Here is an 18,931-nt window from a genome sequence, read left to right on the forward strand (position 1 = left end):
ACAGAACAAAGTATGAGTTGCTGGCACCAGCATCGTTCAATTTCAAGCAGAAAGACACTGACAGACCTACCAATGTTGAAGACATTTTATGAGTAATCCCCCCCCGCCTCTCATGCCCCCCTTAACTAAAATACAAATATAATGCATTCAGAAGACTCATTCAAAATGTTGTGATGATATGTAGTACTCTACACTGGTCACTAGGTGTCAGTCATGTACTGTTTATTGTAATGACTTGATTGCCGGAACAACAGCCTTTTATGCAGGATTGAATTATCTCACAACAGGCACAATAATTCCTAACACGAGCTACAGTTGCGGCCGTAAACCATGCCAAGCTAAAATTCAACTCTGAAGCCCCAATGTCACTTGCTGTCCACCCACCACTCAGCTACCCTAGAATCAGAACACATTTACAGCAACACACACGAGCACAACTACATAAACACAATAATAATGCCCTTAAGGGTCATTACATTACACTGATGAGACAATAGCCGCTGCAGGGAGTACTGTACAGAACAGGAAGTAAATAAACAACAAGGAACTCTCCCAATGCTAACGTGCGAGTCTATATTGTATTATTTCATGCCTAAAGGGCTCTACTAATGTTAAAACCGTATTTAGGAGGTCGTAAACAGGTTTTCTATACTCTAACTACAAAAATATTTTATTAATATTTGAATTCACTTATCACGGTCGGATCTGTAACTAACTGTGACAACGAGGGATTACTGTCATTCATTATTAACTCTTTCACTGCCAAAGACGTCTATTGACATCTTTTGTTTTTTTCCACGGGAGCTACAGATCAAAGTCTTATTCATCTTGCGTGTGAATTTCTGCCTTGCAGGCAATGTATTTCTGTCCCAGTAGGGGGCAACAGTTCCCTTGTCCTCCAATCGGCAGCGACAGATTGTCTATGAAGAAGACGGATTGTGGGTTGAGAGAGGAAAATGGCGAAATACATTCAGAAATCGAGCAGAGACAAAAAAGGCAGCCAACACTGTCACAGAGCTTGTCTGGCGGTGGATCTGCCTTTAGTAGGGACGCGATCGCGAAAGATAGAGGTGACATGGGTGATGTAGGTGACGTAGACGCAAATGCAGTTAACAGTGGCAGCCGAAGCAACAAGCTAGTGCTTAGCGTTGCTGAGCCATGTGGCGCGACACCGGAAGCAGTTCAGAGTCGGGTGACCCAGAACCCGACCCCGATTCTTCGGACGAACGGCTGCTGTCTGGATCGGTCAGCAGCAGGGATTCATCCCCACATCCAAAAAAAAGTGTTTTTGTTGAAACTACCCTATGTTCTAGCGCCAATATCTAAAAACCCACAAAGGCTAGAAACAAACTTTTTTTTCTGACGAAAGAAGAGAGTCTAAAGTGTCTTTAGATAGTTTCAATGTTTATCAACTCCTAAAACTCAATATTCTGTGGGTCTTGAAACTTCAGCAAAAATGCCCAAAAACTCTGGCAGGATGGCGCCCTGTGCTCTGAACATGACTGGCACTCAATGGGTTAATGAGATTTTTCAACGCTTTAACACGAGGACCACCTGTAGCTATCTTGTTAGGGTCCGATTAGCTTGTTCCGTTTAAGTAAATTCTAGTCCCATGGTTGCCACGCTTACCTGCGACTGCGTTTGGCTCGAGCTCGGGCATAGAAGGCCTCGTACGATTTGGCTTTCAGTTCGAGAGCCTTGGTGGCAAACTCCTCAGCGAGGCTGAAATCCTGCAGGCGAAATAGTAGACCATGCCAAGACAGAGGATATAATATTTGTGAGATCCATTTTCATTCAAATGAGAAATCACACCAGAAGCACAAGACATTGTATTCAGCCTCACATTCATCTTGCGGCGACAACGTGACAGGTTAAGGAGCACACACACTCTCAGCTGTCTGAAGGTCTTCATCTCGTCCCCTGGAAACTTCTGTAGCGCTGACTGATAGGAATGAGCAGCTTCCCTCACTTTGCCTTGCTGCACAACAAAACGCGACACACACACATTCCTCATAAAAACACTCAATCCTTTTTTAAAAGTGACTCATTTAAATTGACGTGTTACCTTGTATAGTTTGTCCCCCTCTTGAACCAGTTTACTAATGAGCACCATTAAAATGTCTGGTTTAGACGTAGCCATAGCCCAGGTTGCTGGTCCTTCACACACATAAACAAGTAAAATCTCAAGCGATGGGACCTTTACTTTACCACAATGTAATCAAATATACAGTACCAGTAAAATGTTTAGCGACACCTCCCCATGTCATTGCATTAGAAAGTGTTTCCAAACTTTTACATTTATTGAGCCACCTTAATTTATATACAGTACAGCACCAGTCAAAAGTTTATAGGGGCTTTTTGATGCTTTTGTATGAGCGAGTATGTCTCCAAACTTTTATTAAACGTATAGAGCCAAACCTGGGTCAGGTGCATATGTTTGAGGTTGGCAGGTTTGTTGTGTTGCCTTTTTTGTTGCTACCACTTTTGAATAAATTTGGCATACTTGCTCTTTCGTGGTGATGGGCTCACCCTGTGCCATTTGACTTTGCAAGCATCTTTTTCCCTCCTAGGGAAAACTACGTTACCTTGCATTGCGCCTCACGATGCTCCACTTTTGCTGCATGTGTATGCTAGCGACTAGGAGTGTGACAATATTTCGATATGGGGCTATATCGCGATATTTTATCTCCTGATCGATTATCGATATGCGCCCGCCAAGTATCGACAATTTTGATTTCCATGCGTTCACTATAAGCTGCCTCACTCATTATTAGTTCCTTTTGCGCAATTCCTTGGCAGTCCGCTAGGGGGCCTCCTCGCGGGAGCGGCGGAAAAGTCGGCAAACGAAGTAAACACACAACAAGAGAGAACATGGCGGACACGAGCGGAAAACGGTTGAAAGATGCACCGGCAGCCTACAAGTCAAAAGTGTGGATGCATTTGGGGTTTTACAGTACTGATGGTGGAACAAAGCTGGAGAAGGACTTTGCTACACGCAAGAACTGTTTCACAAAAGTTAACATATACTGGAAACACAACGAATATGCGCAGCCACTTGCAGCGCCATCACCCAGAGCTAGTAAGCCAAAAAGCCGTGGCCAGACCACCGTGGGGGCTCTACTTCAAGCAAAACTCCCTTTCAACTCCCCCAGGTCAAAGTCAACCACTCACGGCATATCTGTGTTTATTTGCAAGGATCTGCGGCCGTAAAGTGTTGTCGAGAATGATGGGTTTCGCTTTTTGATGCGCACTTTGCAGCCACGCTACGAAATATCAAGTCGAAAACATTTCACCAAAGCATGTTTATCAAATTTTGTTGGTTCCCTCAACTGCCTTGCAGTAAATTTGCACTTTACATCAGTGTTGCACAGAAATGATGTCACCGTTTATAAAATAAGCTACAGGTTTGTTCCTGAAATGCTGCACTACAATAGTGACTGTGTTAGAAAGACACTCATTTGTTTACAGGAATATTGCAATAAGTGTCTTAAGAAGACATTTGTTTACAGAAATGCTGCACTAAGTGCCAAATAAACATGTTTTTTTTCTCATTTTAAAATATGTTTTTCTCTTTTAATAGTAGTATCGCAGATTATCGTAGATTAATTTCCTGACCAATATATCGATAATCACTGTATCGCCATATGGTGAGATAATCGTTATCGTGAGCCTTGTATCGCATATCGTATCGTGAGGAACCCAGAGGTTCCCACCCCTACTAGCAACCCCGCCTCCCACCACAGAGACAAAGCGACGATATGACTGACAAGAGGTGTCACTCTGTGGCAATATACGGAGCCCGGAAAATTTATCAAGTTCATTTTAATTTATCGTGTGATTAATTGATTTATTTATTATCGCAAGACAGGTTTTTTCTGAACGGGAAATCTTGTGACACGAGATCTTGTGACCCCGCTACTAACGAATGTGAAAGTGTCTCCAAACTTTTAACAGGTGCTGTATATAAATTAAAATGTAAAGTTCTTGCTGTTTTTTTTACATGCTGAGAGATTTCCATCTGCTGAATTGGCTCTTTCTTGCTGAAAACCAAGTTTTTTAAGGCACAAGCAACGTAACATTCAATTCACTGACTCGTTACCTATCTTAGCTCCCTTTTTGAGCAGAGCAATAACTGCTGAAGTGTTTCTGCAACCGACTGCTCGGTCCAGTGGACGCATGCCACTGGAATCTGTGTGTTCCACGGACGCTCCATGATCCACCAGGTGCTGCACCTGAACAAAGACACAAATCTTGAGCGTGGTGGATTGACTGCAATTTGGAAAGTATCTAGCAAAAGACACATGCCACAAATGGCACTGACCACTTCGGGGTCGCCACGGAAGGCAGCCAGATCCAACGGTGTGCGCCCACTGCGGTCAGTGTGTGTTGTGGTTGCGCCTCTCTCCACCAGCTCTCTGACCAATTGGAGCTGACCTTTCAGACAGGCCCAACTCAGCGCTGTTAAACCTTCCCTGTCAGCCTGATCCAGAGAGGCCCCTAAAAACATTGTGTCCATTATGTATCACAGCTAGTACAAGTGAATACAGACAAAACATTTAGAACTTCAGCTATTTGTTTCCATGTCTTTGACTCAACTGACCATGATCCAGCAGCAATTTGGCTGTGGCCATGTGACCCTCTGATGCAGCTGTCATCAAGGCGGTCCGACCCTGCTGGTCCATCATGTTGACCTCCGCTCCATGATTCAATAACAGCTCCACCACCTGAGACAATAATCGAGAAGGCAACTCAAAAACGTCCACTGCAAGAATCCAACTGATGCAAATGTACAGTGGAACCTGTTTAAGTCGACATCCCTCAGGTTGGCTGACTCACGTTGACATAACCAAAAACAGCCATGGCCAGAAAAACTCAATCAACAAAAGAGCTCTACTAAGTATGGAGACGCTGACTTAAGTGGGCAATAAGAACACACTGGACTTTAAGACAGGTTGTCAGTTTAAACAGGTTCCACTGTACACTTGTGTGGTTCTACCGCACCTGCCAGTGGCCTCCCCGGACTGCGCAAAAGAGTGGCACGACCCCCCGTCTGCTGCTTTGCTGCAGAGCAGCACCTTGATCCAACAGCCGGGTGCAGACTGACAACCTGCCACCTCCTGCTGCTGCCGTCAAGGCTTAGAGAGACAAGATGGACAAAACATAAACAAACATGTACACTTATAGCAGGCAGGAATATATATGCCGAATAGTGTTTTTTGTTTAGTGGTTAGAAAATGTATGAGAGTATATGACAACATAAGAGAATTAACAAGAAGTGGACATGTAGAAAATGCCATGTTTGTTTATAAAGGAAACTTAAAAACATTCAGATTGGCGTGCAGTATATTTCACCTAAGATTTTAAAGGTTTTACACATAAAATCAATGAAAAATCAAAAGAAAAGCATTTAAAAATAAGCAGCCATTAGTTCCACACTGGGCCGCACGGTGGTCTAGTGGTTAGCACGTTGGCCAACACAGTAACAGCCTGGAGATCGGGAAGAGTTCGATTCTCCCCGTGTGCGCGTGGGTTTTCTCCGGGTACTCCGGCTTGCTCCGACATTCCAAAAACATGCAGGTGAGGTTAATTGGTGACTCTAAATTGTCCATAGGTATGAATGTGCGTGTGAATGGTTGTTTGTCTATATGTGCCCTGCGATTGTCTAGCAACCAGTCCAGGGTGTACCCCGCCTGTCGCCCGAAGTCAGCTGGGATAGGCTCCAGCATGCCCCCGCGACCCTAATGAGGAGAAGCGGTGTAGAAAATGGATGGATAGTTCCACACTATTTCATGAAATGTATCATTTTTAACGCTGAATTGACATCACAAACAAAGCGATCAATGTTATCAATTCTACATAATGAATAATAACTACTATTCAATTACTAAACAGAATCAATACTAAACACGTGCACACCTTAGGATGTGTTCTAATTCGGGTAAAAGCACAAAATGAATGCCGACCCACCATCCACCAGTTCAAGTTCAAGCCAAGTTTTTCCAGAAAGATTATAACTGTACATCGCTGTTTGACGTGTGTCGTAAAAGGCAGTGCGCTAGCATGAATTAACTTGAGACAAATATGCACATTAGCACTCAATAAGTCATCAAAACTTACCTTTATGCATTCCCACATAGTATCAGCATTTGACACCAAATATGAGGTGAAAGAAAAATGGTAAAAATACAGTAGTAGTCTATCAGTGTGGCATGAGATAAAGTTAGCACACGCACAATGGACATGGGTCAAGTGAGACGGATGTAACAGAGAGAATCCGGCCACTTTTCAAAATAAAATATATAAAAAAATTAAATAATGGAATTTTTTTTTTTTTCTGTGCGGGATCACTGTTCTAATTGACAAAGCCATGTTGTCATGATTGCGCTGTAATGCACACGTTCCAGTAGAGGTCAGTGTAGTGCAACATTCATGAATGATTTACATCATTAATGACGTCAGTGATCGAAACCTGTCTTTACAATTTATAACTTTCAGACGGAGTCACATGAATGACAAAAAGACATACACAGGACAAGTATAAAGTATAAAGGCAAGTATAAATATTGTCATTCACACTGTCAAAGAAACAAACATTCATTAAACGATATTTAGTATTTTGGTGGTACTAGTTCACAGTAGTGTACAACTTCATTGCATCATACACACAGCAGTTTCTAATATTTTTCCATGGCATGTAAATAAATAAGTTAAATAAGGTTACCAAACTGCTCTTAGTATGATGTACAATTGTATAGTACTGCAACTACCACCACAGTAATCACAAATTCTAGTCAAGTAAAGCTCACCAAAATATACTCTACTAGCCTCCGCACACCAATACCTAATGTTACTCCTTTTAATATATATAACAATAAAAGAAGCTAACAGGCTAAAACCTATTTTTATGTTCGTATTTATCAACAATATACATGGGGGGCATAGGGCGAAGCAAGTTGAGTGGGTTAGCGAGCTGTCTTGAGTTGAAAGCTGGACTTGCGTGTTAAGTGATGGTAGTTCTCTTTTCAAGCAGCTCTATCGCCATGGTAACTTTGGCTAAACTCAAGGCTTTCAGCTTAAAATCAGCTATGAAAGTGCCACTGTTTCAATGTTTAACTAATTCGGAGATGGCGTCACCATTTATTGGGAACCTAGGAGGTTCCCCTGGGGACATGGAGGGAAAAAAATGGAAAAAAAAAAAGAGTATGATGATATTATCCATCTATAAGCGAGATAGATTTTCAGAGGAAGGAATACGCTATGCTCACCAGGAATAAAATGCAATATGGAATATGCAATATGAATAATTAGGCACTCACATCGACACTGCCATCTGGTGGCCACAACGAGATACAACAAGACCTACTGCAAACAGTTAAAAAAAAACGCTTTTGCTCCAATTTATTTATTTTTTAAATTGATAAGTGTTAAAATGTCAAAGTTGTGCAATGTTGAGTGTTGATAAATGGAAACAAGTGTTAACGTGCCCATTACACGCTCAGCATTACTCTGTCAGCAGTCCTTCCTCGATCTATTGGCGGCGACTGTTACGATGGTGTTTGTCGCTCTGCTGCCGCCTGCTGTGTGTGTGCTCTCTGTGCAGCTTCAGCCGGTGTGGGTGGAGTCCCCAGCACACACCTGCAGGCAATCTCATCTGGCACCCTTCATATACTCAGCAGCAACTCAGGACCAGTGCCAGATTGTACTCCTTGCTACCTGTTCCCCGCTTTCTGGCTCACCCTTGTCCCTCTGCTCAGTACTATTTCCTGTTACACTAGTTATTGTTCCAGCTCAGGTTTGCCTGCAGTATTTCTTAGTTGCATTCTAGTTATTCCTGTCAGCCTTCTGCTGGCAGCGTTTTGTGTTTTTCTACTTTTGGTTTGTGACTTTCCCTTGTGTTGTACTTTTCCCGCTCGGGACACTTTATGTTATTAAATACCTTTTGTTTCTATTTTTGGTCTGACTCCTTGCGTTGGGTTCCGCCCCTTTTTACAAGTGGCGACTCCCACTTGTGACAGCGACAGTGTTGCTTTTAGCAGTCAATCTTTTGGGAACTCCTCATAACGCTCCATAATAATTACGTACTCATATTTCGTAAAATACACGGGCTGGGATCACTTCATTCTTCAGCAGAATAATATGACGTCACCTTTGGCCCGGGGCAAAGGTAATATTATAAATGTTTTTCCTTGAAAATGTCCCGACTTTTTTTCTCGTAAATGCCCGACTGTTTTCTTGTAAATGTACGACTTTTCTTATAAAAAGGTACAACGTCTTTCTTGTAAATTTACAACTTTTTTCTCTTTGTGTCCCTAACACGCTGTCGTAATTTCAGGTACAGTGTTGATGAAACAGTTTCTGTTGACTAAACCCTCCTCAAGGAAGGCACGATGTGTGTCGTGGTTTGCTGAAACAAAATTGGATAGACAATCAAAACAGGATTAAGTATGTAAGACACCGACTTGCACGCCTGTCTATTCATTTGTTTTTGTAATCAATTTGTAAAATGAGACTTGATGGGCATCCGGTACGAATAATGTAATACACGTGTGCATATTCATTTTTCTACTCATGTTATAAATATTAGTCCGTACTGCAATATTGGATATTGTCATTTTTTAAATGCATTGCACTTCTGGGACTTTAAATACCTGTTTCTCCCCACAGACTGTCGAGGGTGTTGATTTCTGGTCTTTCCTCCTCTTTATTGTCTTCATCTGGAGGATCCAGGAGATGAGACACAATCTACACACACAAAAAAAAAAACAGTTGTAGTAAAAAAATAATAATAATTAAAAAAAATCTCTTTATTGTATTAAGATTGAATAAATCAGTATGTTTTTAATGAGTCTAAAATACAATATAAAATGTTATATGTGTACTCAGGACCAAAGTAATGCATCAAAATGATCAATATTAAGACAATATAATAAAATAAATAATGATTAATATATTATTAATGCAATAACAATGGATCAAATCAATACTCTATTAATAATAAATCATTAAATAATCAAAATAATGTGTAACAATACTACAGTGGAAACAGTTTACGTTGACAAGCCAACCCAAAACACAACGAAATTACTGCAGCAGCTTTGTTATAAAGTATACTATCATCGTCTCCAAGAGAAATTCAAGTAAAGGGGAGTTTTGGTTTCAGTTATGTCGACAACCGTTTATGTTGATGTGAGTCAGCTGGTCCGGGGGGCATCGACATCAACGGTTCCACTGCACAATCAATGTGTGTACCTCTGAATGGCCCATGCTGGCTGCTGCGGTCAATGCCTGCTGCACCGCCTGGCTCCTGCTCACCCCCCTGTGGCCACAGCAGGAAGTGCAGCTCCAGTCAGCGAGCTTCAGCAGGAAGCGTAGCACCTGGAGGTGGCCCCGCTGAGCTGCATGCACCAACACACACCGGCCTGAGCTGTCCACGTGACCCACCTGAGTACACGCAGACACAAGAAAGACACGTCTGTTTTTGTTGCCTTCTCCACACCTTGGCAGACATTACTGCAAAAATCCAGTTTATCTTTCCTCACCATTCTAAAATCTTAAAAGATGTGTGATTTGGTTGGTGAGTGAGAAAAACTACAATTGTCAGCCATTACCTTGGCTCTGTGCTGACTCAGCAGGGTGATAACATCCAGATGTCCAGCTGAAGCAGCAAATCCCAGTGCAGTCAAACCATCTTGTGACTGTGCATCCACCTAAACACACGGAGTTTCAACTGCAAACCAACATATTTCCATGTTCTACAATTATAATGTTTATTTTTTGTACCTGAGCTCCGTGGTCAAGTAAAAGGGCCACGGCATCACCGTGGCCCAAGTGAGCGTGGACACACAGCAGAGGAGCGTTGTTCAGAACACCACTGCGATAATCCACATCAGCCCCGCTCATAATCAGCAATCTGCTAACCTGAGAAAGCAGGGAGCCAGGTCACAATCCACCATTGTTAAGCATTTAACTGGGGTGGGCGAGTTTTGATATCGAGCCGACACAAAGTAAGTATATACAGGCAAGTGGAAAATGTTGTGATTTTGCCCTTCACTTGTTGATCTTGGTTGTAATCACAATACCTTGATGTTTGGGGTGTAAAGGTTTCGCAATGATGACAGTGCGTCATTCAAGCTCTCCGTGCTGTAGGACAGCCAAAGGCCCTGCAGAATCGAGGACGAAACCCCAAGCTTCTTGCTTAAGCCCTGGGCATGAGAAAAAATGCCACAGTGCAACAAAATGTTAGACACGTTTCACATTGGGCATGCATAACTGATCCTACAGACAGAGCAGGAGGCTGAGGCATTTTCACTTTTACAGAAAAACAGTTAAAATATAGTCATATTAATTTGTTTTGAAAAATTTGGTCTATTTATATTGATTATGTGTTTAATATTGTTAATTTCCCCATAATTGCTAAACAGCGTGAAACAACAACAGCGACATAACTACTGTCTCATTACGCACCATTAAAATATGCACGCAGTGACTTCCTGTTCAGTGCTTCAAACTAAAAGCATGGGAGTATCAACCAGGATTCTACCACAGCAACTTACAAAATGCACAGATTACATTTTTTAGATAGCTAAGTCACTGAGAGAGAAAGATTTGCATATATACCAAAGCTTTATTGTCACTGATCGCCAGCCAATGGCAGGGCACATACAGTATAGACAAACAACCATTCACACTCACATTCATACCTATGGACAATTTAGAGTCACCAATTAACCTAACATGCATGTTTTTGAAAGGGAGGAAGCCGGAGTACCCGGAGAAAACCCACACACTGACGGGGAGAACATGCAAACTCCACCCAAACGGAGATTCAAACCCAGTTCTTCCCGATCTTCTTGGTGGCCAGCATGCTGACCACTAGGTCACCGTGCGGCCCGCTAAGGCATAAGAACCTACATGAAAATATGCACAAATGTATTGATGCCCGTTCTTCTTATGTCTCTGACCAAAACCACAAGTAAATGATTTTGGTTATGTTGACAACCACTTATGCTGACGTCAAGTGTTGACGTAAATTGGTTCCATTGTACAGTATGTATTTTTCTTCCTTCCACCTCAGATTAAATAGTATATTTATTAGTATATATATTGTAGTTGTTATTATTTTATTAATAATCATAATAATTGATTCCATTTTTATATTGCGCTTTTCAAGGCACCAAAAGTGCTTCACAATGAAGTGAACCCATTATTCATTCACTCCTCGGTCACAAAGTGGTGGTGGTAATCTACACCTGTGGCCACAGTTGCCCTGGGGTAGTCTGATGGAAACGTGGCTGCCAATTCTCGCCAACGGCTTCTCCGACCACCACCAAGATCACTCCTGATTCTCAAACTAAATCTGCTTGATAAATCTCCAACTCGACCATAAGCACCTCAATATCCATTTGACTGGCTATTCATGGTGCAGTGCCATTGATGAACAAGCCCAATGATATGCATTTTCACCAATGAGGTGTTTTGCATTGATGCTTCATGGTTGAAAGTCGGCGTGCAGAGAATGGGGATAGGAGGCCAACCCTGAGTGACACATTTCCAGGTGGAGTGTGATTTATAAAAGAAACATTATGTGCAGATGCGCATGTGCAATTTTCGGCACACTTGTAGCCGGAATTCTACGTACGTTTCCTGAAGGGATAATGATCCTTAAGAAGCCATCTGTTAGGAACCGAGCCACTTGACTTTGTACGTGAACCTACCTTGTAGATATGAGCCTTCAAGATGTGATGTCCCAGTTCAAGTGTCTGCTGCCAATTCAACTTTCCTCTCTGTCTGCAGAGCCAGAAGGCCAGGAGAGTGTGACCGCTCCTGTAGGAAAAACATTACAATGCTGTCTCTTATCCATCGCATTGCGTGATCCAGTGAATGAACACCCCAGGAGATCCTGAAATTGAATCAATTCAGTCTTTTCTTTTCAGTGTACCTTGGGTCGCACAGAAACCTGTCGTCCTGCCCCTCCTCCCTCCATACCAGCCATTCCCTGAAGGAGGTGTGGTTGAGCATCCGACTCCCATCAGTCCGTTGCAGCAGGAAAGGAGACAGCTGCTCCAGACGCTGCAGAAACTCAGCCCATTGAATTGCCCCTCCTGTAAGTGTGCCGGCATTCACCACCTCAAAGAGCTGATGGAAAAGGGGAACAGTTACAATCCAGGTGTACTAGTCAGGATAAAAAGTAGGTACGACCCAATCCAATATTCAGCATCAGTAATCTGATACTGATATTGCGTTAGTACTAATACTACTACTGTTACTGTGAGTTGCTTATAGTGCTTGTACAAATTGGCTAATGCTAAAAAATTCTAAGACAATGTTCATTTCAGTACATTTTTGTTTTGTTAGCGTTTAGCACATAAACGTATATGCCCTTTTAAGCTACTGTATTTACGAGGGGTGTAACGGTACGCCATAATCATGGTTCGGTATAGATCTCGGTTTTCATTTTTGGTAAGGTAAGGGAAGAAAATGCTAAACATAAAACTGCTCATCTTTAGTGTGAACAACTTTAATGGGGTTTATACTGATTGTATTAGTCCAGAGTTTTACACTTTGCACTTTACTTTGTTCTTATGTGGATGTTGGTGCCACATAGAAATGTGCAAATTGTAGATTGCCAGAACGATTTAACTGGATTCTCATTTGTGAATTTGAATGTGTTGTAGGTGACAAGGCAAATTTGTGTAATATATAATGATATCAGTAGTAATGAATTTATTTTACTTTTAGAATATGCAATTGGACAATCTTTTTCTTTTTTGGGAAGTGCAACGACGCAGGAAGGTGCAACACTAACAGTCTGAACAGTGTGAATTATATATTATTTATCATCGCATTTCTAAGCAATGAAAGTTTCTTATTGGCTGAAGTTCCCCATCTCTACTGCACAATGGTGGCGCACTTGTCTTTGTCTGTTCACGCACTTCAGTCCAGTCTTCCCAAAAAAGGAGACTTTATCGACAGAAGAGGGTCTGCAGCCACTGTATTTGTTTACGGTTGTGTGCAAGTTCCATACGTCCCGTCTCCCACTTTTAACATTTACCGTGTGGGAAATCGGTATGCCTCAGTACCAAACCAAAAAAACCGTTAAACCCCTGCTATTTACATATCAGCATAAATAAAAACAGATTTCTACTACCGATGGCCTGTACCTGTTGGTCAGTCAGTGGGTGCAGCGATGCTACAGTTACATTGAGCAGTGGTAGAACTCGCAAAAATGATGACTGTGTGGGAAAGCGCATGTTCAGTTGCAGCAGGTAGACCTCGGCGAGGCTTACAGGGACCACCTAAAAAGAAACACGGGGATGTTAAGTCTGATCACTGAGACTTCAACGCACTATTTAGGACAGCCAATTAAATCAAATTTCTCTTCATAATTCACTTGTCTTATTTTTTCCTCTGCCCTGTGCACACCTTAAAGCTGGAGCTCTTGAGGACCAGGTATCCTCCCTCAATCAAGTCCATGGTTAGTTTCAGGTAGAGGTAAGAGCCTTTGCTTAAGGTCTTTAGGTGACTTGTCAACTTGGCCAATGCCATGTTGTCGAGGCGACCATTGCTTAAGGACACATTGCTCTGAATCTCAGGGCTGCTGTGGATTCGTTGCATCAGGTAACCCTAAATAGAACAATTGAATGTGAAGTATTGAGAGCGAGATAAATAGAGAGATAGAGAACAGGTAGTTTATGTGTGTATTACCTGCAGGTCTTGCTCTATGGCACTGTTTTCCTCCATCCGGTCTAAAGAGATGCGGTAAAAAGGTAAAGACCGAGTGATGTCCTGATTACAGATAAGACACAGATGACAAGATTGTTAATAATGCAGTGACTTGTAGCACATCCTTACATGTGGCCAGGTGGACATTTTCCTACACAGTAGATCCCTGCACATTCGCACTTTAGCCTTGACAAGTTCAGCAAATTTGCATATTTTTCGTCAACATTTTTAAATCATTTTTTCTGCACAAAACACATCTCATTCTCCCTAAATTGGTAATAATTTATATACAATTTACAGCAAACTGTTACATGTTGAAGTGTTTATCTTTCAGTGCTAATGTTTTTTCGTTGAGCGTTGAGATGCCGCACTTTGTTAATAAGTGTATGAGGCACATTTAGGGCTCAAATGTAGACTGTGTCACGAGCGCCAGAGAGCCAACTCACTTTTATTGCAAATGTTGATCCAAAATCGGAGAACATCAACGTCAAGCTGACAGGAGGGTTTGGGTTTGGGCGAGCCGTGTATAACAAATGGCCATTTTTAAGGCTGTATTTGATTACTTGCAGTTTTTCGCCATTCACTGGTGGCCCTGAGACGTAATCCCTACGAAAAGCGGGGATCTACTGCATATAAATTAGGACATCTGGAAGACACATACCTGCTGACTGGTTCTGACAGTGGCAATGACCTTTAACCATGGAGGAAATTTGTGTATGTTTCGTGACAAGAAGGACGTCAGTGTGTCACCATAGTCCGGCCGATGGAACTCGGCCTCGTTTAACCCATCAATCAGTAAAATGATCCCCGTTCCCTCCACATGCAGTGTCTTCTCTGCAGAAAAAAGAAAGCAAAATCACACTATGTATTTCCCTGTATTGCAGAATATTAGCAGCTTTTCTGCCAACATTTCCAGTAAGCGGCTATTGTACCCTTGTAGAGAGCATCCAGTGGTTCTAGAATTCCTTTCTGGAGGGCTGAGCTTGGGTCTTGGATGCAGGATCGCAGACTGAGTGAGCTCTGAAGCTGCTGTGATCGATGCAGCAGCTCTCGATATGCTGACAGCTGTGGGGCCTCAGTTAGCCTTGCCGCCATGGTGTGGACAAACTCCGGAACCAGACACGTGTGGCAGTTATCAGCCTGACAGAAGTGGTAGGAAACTACCTGCAGAGGCAGATGCAGAAAGGGGGCTATTGGTGTCATTGGTATTTTGTCTCGTTAAATTATGCATTTTTGCTCCTTTTTACATGTTTTTTAAATTTTCTTTATTAATTTGTATCACAGAAGTAATAAAGTATATATCAATCGAGCTATTGTTTAGCTATTTTTTTTTAATATGTGGCAGATGGCCGCACTTTGGACACCGCTGTCATAGACAAACACATCAATGTAATGCATTTTTCCACATACACTTAGCAGAGGTTATTTTAATTGTCATTCTGCATGTTCTAATTGGCAGAACTGAGTTATATACCCGATATTATTCAACATACTGCAGATACCATTTGAGCCAGATCTGGATCACTCCCTGTTGGCTGGTAGCAGTCCGGGTCATAAATCGTACGCCTTCAAAGTTATGAATGGGTCTCAGGCCACATGTCATATAAATGTTTGAGTAGAGCGATGCTATAAAAAGGGAGTCTTGACTTGAACTTCATAGTTGACAGCAGCTCTGAGCAAACTATCTGTCGTCTGAAAAGGCATTATGGTTGGAAAATAATCCGTAACAGAGCAGACAGAGGCTGTCATACTAATAAACAGCTTTCTATGACCACTGACGTGAGGAGATGTAATGCTCAACTACTGCTGTTTGGTTCTGTAACACATTAGCATCATTTTTATAAAGTGGAAGTAAATATTTTAGTGAGTGGCAGCCTGAGTGATGCTTTGTATCATATACAGTCGTCCCTCGTTTATCGTGGTTAATTGGTTCCACACCCGACCGCGATAAGTGAATTTCCTCGAAGTAGGATTCAACATTAGTAAACTGAAGATTTTCGTAGTTCGAGAATATAAAACCTGTTTATGACCTAAATACATTTTTTTTAAATCATTATTAGAGCCGTGTAGACATGAAATAACACCCCTAGAGTCACCTTTACACTCCTATTATTCTTTGTTTACACCACATTGCGCAACACTGATGCACAAGCTATGGGATCATTGCAGGGACATAAAAGACGGCCGCCGGTCATAGCATATCGCAAGCTACCCATCTACCTAGTTAGCCTACAATTTATTTGTTCTAAACGTAAAAACGTGTTTCAAACAAAGTGGGGAAGAAGGACAGTAAGAAGCCCAAAACTTACCACTTCCACACAAAATGGGAGGAGAACGTTTCCTCTCCCCCCCCCATGCCATGGCTGACTCCATGCAGCGTTATATCTAAGGTAACGTCTCATCAATGTAACATTACTGCCGCCTAGTGACCAGAATATGATTTGTCTTTCAATATTTTTTGACTAATAATTGGCTATAGTCAACCACAAAACAACTGTCATTTTATTAACTAATTAATTTTTGAAAAACCACGATGTACTGAGGGACGACTACAAGTAGATTTCGATGTAAAGTGGTGTTACCTGTCCTGCGAGCCTCTGCAGCGCCTCCTGCTGTCTCCTCCTAATCTCAGGAGTCCCTGGACAGCTTCCTCCTCCTTCATCTCCTCCCCGTCTTCCCAGCGAATCATGGTGGAAAGATTCAGCATCTGAAAACAAAGCACGCATACAAAAAACACTCTGAAACCATAGCTTCTCTCTAATATTGTAACATTAACTATATCTCACTTGGTGTTTCATTTTCCACCATGTCATGAGCTTTTTGCAGTCATTGGCTTGGCAGTGTGTCTAGTTTTGGTTCATTCTGCATTATGATTCAGCTGTCTGGAGTACGAGGTTTTCTTTGCGGGTGGAATAACTCATTGGGGGGGGTCTTATGCTTCCAATTCATGCCAAACTGCCTCTCTTCTCTCAGATGCCTACAGCAGATATTGAGTGTTACTGTCAGGAAAATATGGTTTGTTATTGCACTTATAAAATGTTTTGTGTCCATTATTCTATTTGTTTTGACTAATTTTAGTTATAATTATGCAGTAACATACATATGTATTTATGCTATGATATGCTATCTGCTCAAGGTAGGTGTCCTTCACATGCTCAGATTCATGTGGGCATTTTAAGATAGCTTTAGCATCTCATTTTAGATTACCACTCCCCATTTTCCCCATTTGGAAACCGTCCATTCAGGTTGTATTGATTTGTCTCTTTGCATGCAAGCTTTTATTAAATTCTCACTATTCTCAAAGAACTTGTCTTGTCTATTTTGAAGACACCAGAAAATGTTCCCTTGACGGTTGCTTAAAACGGTGCCTGTACAGTTAATACAGGTAATTTTTGACGCTATCGGTCTGATTATATCTGATCCCTCGTTCACTTGTGTCAGAACAGTGGAGGGCTCCACGTATTTATGTATAGATCTCATGCCACATCACAGCTTTTATTTTTCTGTGTTACTTACTTTTTGGCAGTGTCTGAGCGGATGTTGGCCACATGCGGTTTCCATGACAACTAAGGGCCACCAAGCGGGCGATGATGGCAGTCTTGCCATAGCCCATGTTTCCAACAATTACCACCCCTCGGTTGATGGAAGGGTCATCGCTGCGCAGACAGGTGTCCACTTCCTTGAAGAGCCACTCCCTTCCGGTGAATCGCCAATCAGACAACAGTCCAGGAATTTCAAAGTGAAGGGGCTTCAGTTTGAGATATGGCGTGAACTGAACTGCAGAGGAAGAGTGGAAGACAGTATGTCATACTACGTGTAAAATACCCAGCACATGTACGCGCATGAGTATTTCGTTACCTCTCGGCTCTTGTTGACCTCGATTTCCGGAATTCTGTCTGGGCATTCTGAGGGACGACCTGGAAGGTGCGGGCCTTTGCTGTTCATCCAGGTAGGCCAGGTCTTCAAGGTGAGCGGAACTTGTGGCTGAACAAAAAGCAAATTAGCTTGAGTGTAAATGTTGTTACCAGGGAGTATGGAAAGCGGTTCTCTGTAAGCTCGGTTCACGTGAGCATCTCATGCGCCCATTGCAAGCATCGGTTTGTCACATGCTCCCTCTGTGGTACTAGAACCGAGCCTATGTTCTGTCCTTTCTCATTAGATTTAATGAACACAGTGGTTCTATTTTCTGCCATGCCACCCAGGGGACAACATTTTTCACGTCTCCCCTGATTTGAGCTACTATTGAGAAGCTGTAATAAATGTATTTATCCGTACAAACCACTGTATGAGTTGCTGGCACCAGCATCTTTCAAACTTGAATAAAAACACACATATCTGAATAAAAAATAACATATCTCCCAATCTTGACAAAATGTTCTCAGTGGCTATCCACACGGAAACGTTTTCAAGTCAAAATATTTTAGCTTTCAGCCACTCATCCACACGGGAACAGAGTTCTGGGTGACCTGAAACGGTATTTTTTGAGAACGGCTTCGAAATACGAGAACAATGACGTTGCCGACCAACCGCCGCCTCGTCGCTGTGACGTGACCAGAAGTGAGCTGTGACGATAAGCCAACATAATATCTGAATATTTCGACGGACATAACTAACCCAAGTCGACATTCTCCTCATTTTTTTGTGTCTTATACTCCATAATGCGCAGAAGTATTTCTACTTCCTGTAAGTCTAAAAGAGCCTTGAAAAATGACACACGTCTGTCTTTCTTCTTCTATGGTTTGCTGTGTCACGTGGTCCTGTCCTCGTGTTTGCGCCACACAAAGGTGTGCCTTGTGTATTACATCTTTTTCACTCAGTGGCTACGTTTACATGCAGTCAAGTAACCCTATCATAACTGGAATATTAGCAATAACCCGGTTGCACACGGCCCTGGGCATGTAGCATGGATGTGGATGGCACAGCTCCGGCTCTATTTCTTATTTCTTCACGTTCTCGCCTTCCATTAATGAAGAAAGTGAGACAAAATGGTGTCAAGTACTGGTGGTGCGTCAGTACCAGCACCAAAACACAAACAAAGGCATTCATTATCCGCCGTGCCGGTGTTGTTGTTTTTGGAAACTGGAAGAATACGTGAAAATTACGCGTGTTGTGTCCTTTTTTTTTCACGTCACCCATGTAAACGGGTTATTCTGAATGGTTCAGAAACCGGAATATTGACTGTATGTAAATGTAGTCAGTGATTCGTTCC

At 42.2% G+C, this 18,931-nt stretch overlaps 1 protein-coding gene across 8 annotated transcripts in view; it reads right to left on the bottom strand.

Moving 5' to 3' along the window:
* The window catches only part of tanc2a (tetratricopeptide repeat, ankyrin repeat and coiled-coil containing 2a), a 61,125-nt gene that overhangs the window by 6,749 nt on the left and 35,445 nt on the right, over positions 1-18,931 (bottom strand). For all 8 annotated transcript variants that reach the window (XM_054759150.1, XM_054759151.1, XM_054759152.1 and 5 more), the window contains 22 exons: positions 17,581-17,706; positions 17,239-17,499; positions 16,305-16,429; positions 14,655-14,886; positions 14,384-14,556; positions 13,705-13,785; positions 13,423-13,623; positions 13,161-13,295; positions 11,939-12,135; positions 11,715-11,823; positions 10,080-10,202; positions 9,781-9,918; positions 9,609-9,707; positions 9,250-9,441; positions 8,649-8,742; positions 5,002-5,135; positions 4,601-4,724; positions 4,322-4,497; positions 4,100-4,232; positions 2,066-2,157; positions 1,844-1,978; positions 1,630-1,730 (listed from right to left, as the gene is read on the bottom strand). In XM_054759150.1, coding sequence (XP_054615125.1) covers positions 1,630-1,730; positions 1,844-1,978; positions 2,066-2,157; positions 4,100-4,232; positions 4,322-4,497; positions 4,601-4,724; positions 5,002-5,135; positions 8,649-8,742; positions 9,250-9,441; positions 9,609-9,707; positions 9,781-9,918; positions 10,080-10,202; positions 11,715-11,823; positions 11,939-12,135; positions 13,161-13,295; positions 13,423-13,623; positions 13,705-13,785; positions 14,384-14,556; positions 14,655-14,886; positions 16,305-16,429; positions 17,239-17,499; positions 17,581-17,706 — 3,181 coding nt within the window. The remainder of the gene's footprint in view (positions 1-1,629; positions 1,731-1,843; positions 1,979-2,065; positions 2,158-4,099; positions 4,233-4,321; positions 4,498-4,600; positions 4,725-5,001; positions 5,136-8,648; positions 8,743-9,249; positions 9,442-9,608; positions 9,708-9,780; positions 9,919-10,079; positions 10,203-11,714; positions 11,824-11,938; positions 12,136-13,160; positions 13,296-13,422; positions 13,624-13,704; positions 13,786-14,383; positions 14,557-14,654; positions 14,887-16,304; positions 16,430-17,238; positions 17,500-17,580; positions 17,707-18,931) is intronic.

The sequence above is a fragment of the Dunckerocampus dactyliophorus genome, chromosome 18 (assembly GCF_027744805.1).
Source record: "Dunckerocampus dactyliophorus isolate RoL2022-P2 chromosome 18, RoL_Ddac_1.1, whole genome shotgun sequence".
NCBI lineage: Eukaryota > Metazoa > Chordata > Actinopteri > Syngnathiformes > Syngnathidae > Dunckerocampus > Dunckerocampus dactyliophorus.